This window comes from Anguilla rostrata, chromosome 17, assembly GCF_018555375.3.
Source record: "Anguilla rostrata isolate EN2019 chromosome 17, ASM1855537v3, whole genome shotgun sequence".
NCBI lineage: Eukaryota > Metazoa > Chordata > Actinopteri > Anguilliformes > Anguillidae > Anguilla > Anguilla rostrata.
Window position 1 is genome coordinate 20,781,317 of NC_057949.1, and position 5,589 is coordinate 20,786,905.

At 48.4% G+C, this 5,589-nt stretch overlaps 1 protein-coding gene across 1 annotated transcript; it reads left to right on the forward strand.

Moving 5' to 3' along the window:
- The first annotated feature begins 2,792 nt into the window (after positions 1-2,792).
- Positions 2,793-4,670, forward strand: LOC135243898 (myeloid-associated differentiation marker homolog). Its single transcript, XM_064316022.1, has one exon. It carries the CDS (start codon positions 3,332-3,334, stop codon positions 4,178-4,180), a length of 849 nt encoding a protein of 282 aa, XP_064172092.1. The 5' UTR covers positions 2,793-3,331; the 3' UTR covers positions 4,181-4,670.
- Positions 4,671-5,589: the final 919 nt, after the last annotated feature.

The following is a 5,589-nucleotide window of genomic DNA, read 5'->3' on the forward strand; positions in this document are numbered from 1 at the left end:
TTGTGTGTGTGTGTGGGTGTGTGTTTGTGCCTTATGATGTATTTTTTGAAGAAGAGGCAGAAGAAAACCATCTGTAGCGCAGAGAGGGGTTTATTCACGTTGAGCATATCTATGAGGAGTGAAGTAAAGGGGCTTGCAGCAGTCAGCTCAGTGGTGATGAATAGACTGACTCTCCAGGCATCAGAGACAATGTTCAGTCAACAGAAACTTCATGTGAGATGAAGACTTCTCTGTGGCTGGCACACACACACACATGCAGGGGCACGCACACACACACACACACACGCATACACGCATACACACGCATACACACGCATACACACGCAGGCACACACACACACACACACACACACACACACACACACACCCATACACACGCAGGCGCACACACATATGCATACACACACTCGTATGCGCTTACACACACACAGAGTCAGCCCCCCCCCCACCACCATAACTATATTCCCTTTACCACAGGGGGATACAGTTAATGGAGAAAGCAGCTGGAATTGGCTCCTGTCGTGTCTCTTATTTTAATTGAACTGACGCAGGGAGTTGAAAAAAACTAATGAAAAGTGAGGGGAGGTGTTAGTTTTGTTGTCCGTTGAAGGACTTGGGCTTACAGACCACTGCTGAGGCTGACTCATTCACAGCTGTGACTGGTGACACTGAGTGATGGGTGACTCTGTGTGAGCGGCCGGTGGTAAGATGGGACCGGGGGCTGGGGGCTGGGATGAGGGTGACTGGCACTCCCATCTCTGTTGGTGGGGGGTGCAGGTGTATTTCTATTGGTGCTAAACACACACACACACGCACACACATGCACACACACGCACACAGATTACAATAATGTACAAACTGATGGTTCAGTGCTTTTTAACACCCGCTGATGTCTTTTACGCAGTTATGAATGTGAAAAGGCGCAGTTGTGTTTTTTTTAATTTTATTTTTGACGCTGGACCCCTGTTGCAAATCGTGAAAGGCTGCCGTCCATCGCCCCCGCCAGTGATTGTCGTCCACCTGCTGCTGTGAACCACATATCAGAGTGTGCTGTGAGGGAGGTGTCAAATGAAACCGTTGAACCGGGCGTCCTCAATCCTACCAGAGAGGGCCGGTGTGTGGCTGCAGGCTTTTGTTCTCGACCCAGCGGTTACACACCTGATTCTGCTAATCAGGGGCCTTACCTGCTGGTTAATTAGGAGAGACAGGTGTGTGACTGCTTTGCTGGAACAAAAGCCTGCTCCCGCGCCGACCCCACCCACACTGGATAGAACTGAAAACCGCCGCTTAGTCACGAAACAGACACCAATTCCAGAAAATAAAAATAACAGGGCTCCTGCCTCCAGCCAGAGGTCTGTTCAATACCCGAATGTTCTGAAAATACTGTGGCTATTGAATCCCTGTTATTAGGTTTCCCATGTAAATATTAACCAGCTACATTCCACAGCCTGAGCAACACTAGTGACCTACCTCTGTTAATCGATTTTACTGTTATTTTTTATTGCTATTAGTTTTCACTCCCTTATCAGTACTACCACTGTTGTGTTGTCATTTTTGTAATTATTTTCTTGAACTATTGTACTGTGACGAATGAACAATTTAAGACACAGCTTGCATTGTAAAATATGTAATGCTAATAAAGCATTTAAATTAAAGATGAGAAAGCACAGAGTGAATTTTAATAAGGGTTTATGTGATATCATTGAACATAATTCTGTTTCAATCACACTGTTCTATTGTGAGCACATGCCACTGGCCTCCTCTATCTTACTCAGAAGTCAGAAGAATCTAATCATTAACTATTTTACACTCCCGAACCAATGGAGTTTATCAAGAGACAGGGAGGGCAAAAAATATTTTGCATATCCTCTGAATGTGGTGTGGTCAGAGATCAAGGTCCCCTTTCCTGGCTTACTTTCTCTTTCTTGTTTTCTGTCCCACTTTCCTACCCCTCTTTCTCTCTCTCTCTGTCTCTCTCTCCCTCTCTCTTGCTCTGAGAGAGGGGCATGTTGGGAGGAGTAGTCCTTCTGTATGTCTTAAGCTGCGCAGCCTACAATCTATATAACTTTGATCTGGTGGCTGAAACGGCTCAATCATCGCACGGCTAAGTCTTTCAGAAAGCTCAGTCTGTTATGAATAATATGCGTACATAAGCTCATATTCACATATGATAATGTGAATGGAAAAATCTGTGGATATCATATGAAGCTTCTGAGGCATTTTTATCTTTAAGATTTAACCTCATTGGACCTCATCCACAAAGCTTTTCTTAAATGATTCTTACTGTTATTCTTTAAAAGTTTTCCTATGAAAAACCAATATGGGATTCATGACACATGGTGCAGACCTTAGTTTTTTTTTGCAGCCAGGAGCAAATACAGATAAGAAGAAAATGATGAATGCTGAAATGATCTTCGTACGCACAGTTTACGATCAAATGCGATGGTACGCGTGCGTGAGACTCCCTACCTCATTCTCTCCTTTTGCTTTGTTTCTTTCTCTTTCCCTTGTCTACTCCTCCCATGTCAGGAAGGCTTGACCAAAACTGTGTGTGTGTGTATATATATATGTATATATATATACACACACACACACACACACATATATATATTTATTGTGTGCGCGCGCGTATGTGTAGCAAGGGGGCAATAACTGAAAGTAATGAGAGGGTGAAGAGAGGGCAGGGTGTGTTTTGTTAAAGACCCGAGTGAAGGTGTGGGGTGAGTGAATGGGGAGGAGCTTGCTAAGAATGGACGCGCTATAAATTAGTAACACGGGTCCAGTCATAAAGGAAGTCGATAAGGAGAGACGAGCAGGGTGGACGCCCTGCCAGAGCTCTGTGTTTCACAGCCGAGCCTGCGCTCTCTCAGACACACCTGTTGGCCGTTTGAGGAAGGCGCTCTGATACGGTGGGAGGGGAGGGTGTGGCCAGAGAGACAGAGATCCGAAAATTCCTTACTTCCTTCTTCTCAGTTGTGAGCCCTGGCTTTGCTGAGGTACGGTGTGCTCGGGTGACCCGGAGGGAGAGAGGCTGGATCTGCTGGGATACGGACTCCAGAAAACCAAACACGACACACGGAAGCAGGAGGAACAGAGAAGTTCTAGAGAGAGAGAGAGAGAGAGAGAGAGAGAGAGAGCGACAGACAGAGAGAGAGACCGTTGAGAGTGGCGTGACTGTACCCGTAAGATTCAAAGATCGATTGAAAGAGGAAAAGAGAGCGAGAGGGAAACTGAAAAAGTGCCCCGAGAGCGAGGGAGAAAGAGAAAGAGAAAGAGCTGTGCGAGAACTGAGTAAGAGCCAGTCGGGCCTTGAAGTCGGATCGCGATCGCCATGGTCACCCTGGACGTGCACACGCTGACGGTGCCGGTGGGCGTGGTGCGGATGCTGGAGGTGCTGCTGTCCTGCGTGTCCTTCAGCGTGGCGGCGTCCGCGGGCCACGACGGCAGCTCGTACTGGGCCTGGTGCATGTTCACCTGGTGCTTCTGCTGCTTCACCACCCTGCTGATCCTGGTGCTGGAGCTGACCCGCCTCAGCGCCAGGGTGCCCATCTCCTGGGACGACTTCACCACCGCCTTCGCCATGCTGGCCACCCTGATGGTGCTGGCCGCCTCCGTCATCTACCCCAACTTCTTCGCCCGCACCGCCCTCCCGCGGCCCATCGCCGCCACCGCCATGTCCTGCCTGTGCTTCGTGGCGTACGCGGTGGAGGTGGGCCTCACCCGCGCGAAGCCCGGCGAGGTCAGCGGCTTCCTGTCCACCGTGCCGGGCCTGCTGAAGGTGCTGGAGGCCTTCGTGGCCTGCATCATCTTCATCTCGCTGGACTCCGGTTTCTACCCGAGATTCGGCGGGCTGCAGTGGTGCGTCGCGGTCTACTCCCTGTGCTTCATCTTCGCCCTCCTCATCATCCTGTTCACCATCTGCCGACTGCTCGCCCTGTTCCCCTTCTCCTTCGACAAGGTGCTCACCGGGTACAACGTCCTGGCCGTCCTGATGTACATGACCGCCGTGGTCGTCTGGCCGCTCTACGCCTTCCAGAACAACCCGCGGCCCAGTCCCTGCAGGCAATGCCCCTGGGACGGGCTGTTGGTGGTGTCCTTCATGACCTGCGTCAACCTGGTGGTCTACATCGTGGACACGGTCTACTCCGTGCGCCTGGTGTTCTTCATCTCGCCCGTTTAGCAACCCCCCCCCCCCAAACCTGTGACCCTAACCCTGCCCCCCTCCACGTCTGCTCGGCTGCGATTGGCTGACGGACGGTCTCTGCGGGACTGGACAGCGTGTCTGCATGACGGTTTTGTGTCGGACTCACTGAGCTGGTGACGTGACTTGTAACTTTTTTATACAGAGCACACAGTGTTCAGTGTAACTCCACTGTATGCGGAGAATATTTGCAGACATGGATGCTTTATACCTTGTTATAATGGAGTATCTTTTGCGAATGATTTTGTTCATATTATCTATGCCACCATGTTGTATTTCTGATGATTATTAATATTAATTAATATAATAGCACAGTTGATTTGGCATTGACGTAGATCCATGTTTATATTAAATTAGGATTTTTTTGTTGCCTATATCCTCTTCTCTCTGAATGCTTGTTCAGTCTGACCTTCTCCTGTGTCAGTGCTTACAAACCACATAGAATTAAAACCAAAAGTCCTGCACTGTATTCTTGATGTGGAGTTTTTTTTAAAGTTTCGTTCTTACTTGCTTTTCATTTGACTCCGTAGAGCTTTCTGTGATTTAGAGTTTAGCCAGAGCCTGACAGCCTGATAAAGAGTCAGACAGACAGATGTACAGACAGGTAGGTGGGCAGGTAGGCTGACTGCATTTGTGTTTGCAGACTGCTTTTACTTTCAAATCCATGAGGTGATAAAAGCAGTGTATCTTGTGATAATTTAGAAAGCGGAGGTCTGGAACTGACCTTGTGCAGACCTCATGCTGTGTTTATCCAGGATACAAAGAAAGATAAACTAAGCACAGACAGACAGACAGACCGGCAGACAGACAGACAGACAGACAGGCAGACAGGTTGGGAGACAGACAGACAGGCAGGCAGACAGACAGACTGACAGACAGACTTAGAAAGAAATAACAGGCAGAACATGAACCAGCAGAGACGGTGAACTTTGTAGCCATGGTACCTTAAAGAATCTCTTTTCCTTTTTTTGAACTTTATCTTAGCCCTTATCAATTCTCATGTTTGCCTGTTGGGAGATAAAGCAGCTGGAAATGAGAGTGATGTCAGTTTGATGAAGCTCCTCCCTCCTCTTCCTCCTCCTCCTGTCCTATCCAGTGAGGCGTGGCTGCGAGACAGATCCGTTTGGAATGCGATGGAATGTTGAGCGGTGTCCAACCTGGCGCGGACTGCTGCGCTTATACGTGCGTTTAGAGGGAGAAAGAAGGAGAGAGAAAGAGAAGGGAGGGAGACAGAGAGTGAGAGGGAAAGAAATAGAAAGAAAAAAGGAAGGGGGGGGGCTGTGGATTGGTCAATTGAAAATTCTGTGCTTACCAATTGTAATTTCTAAGGTAAACACAAATACACAAAAAGGAATAGATTGGCTGAGATATCTTATTTTAGTATTATT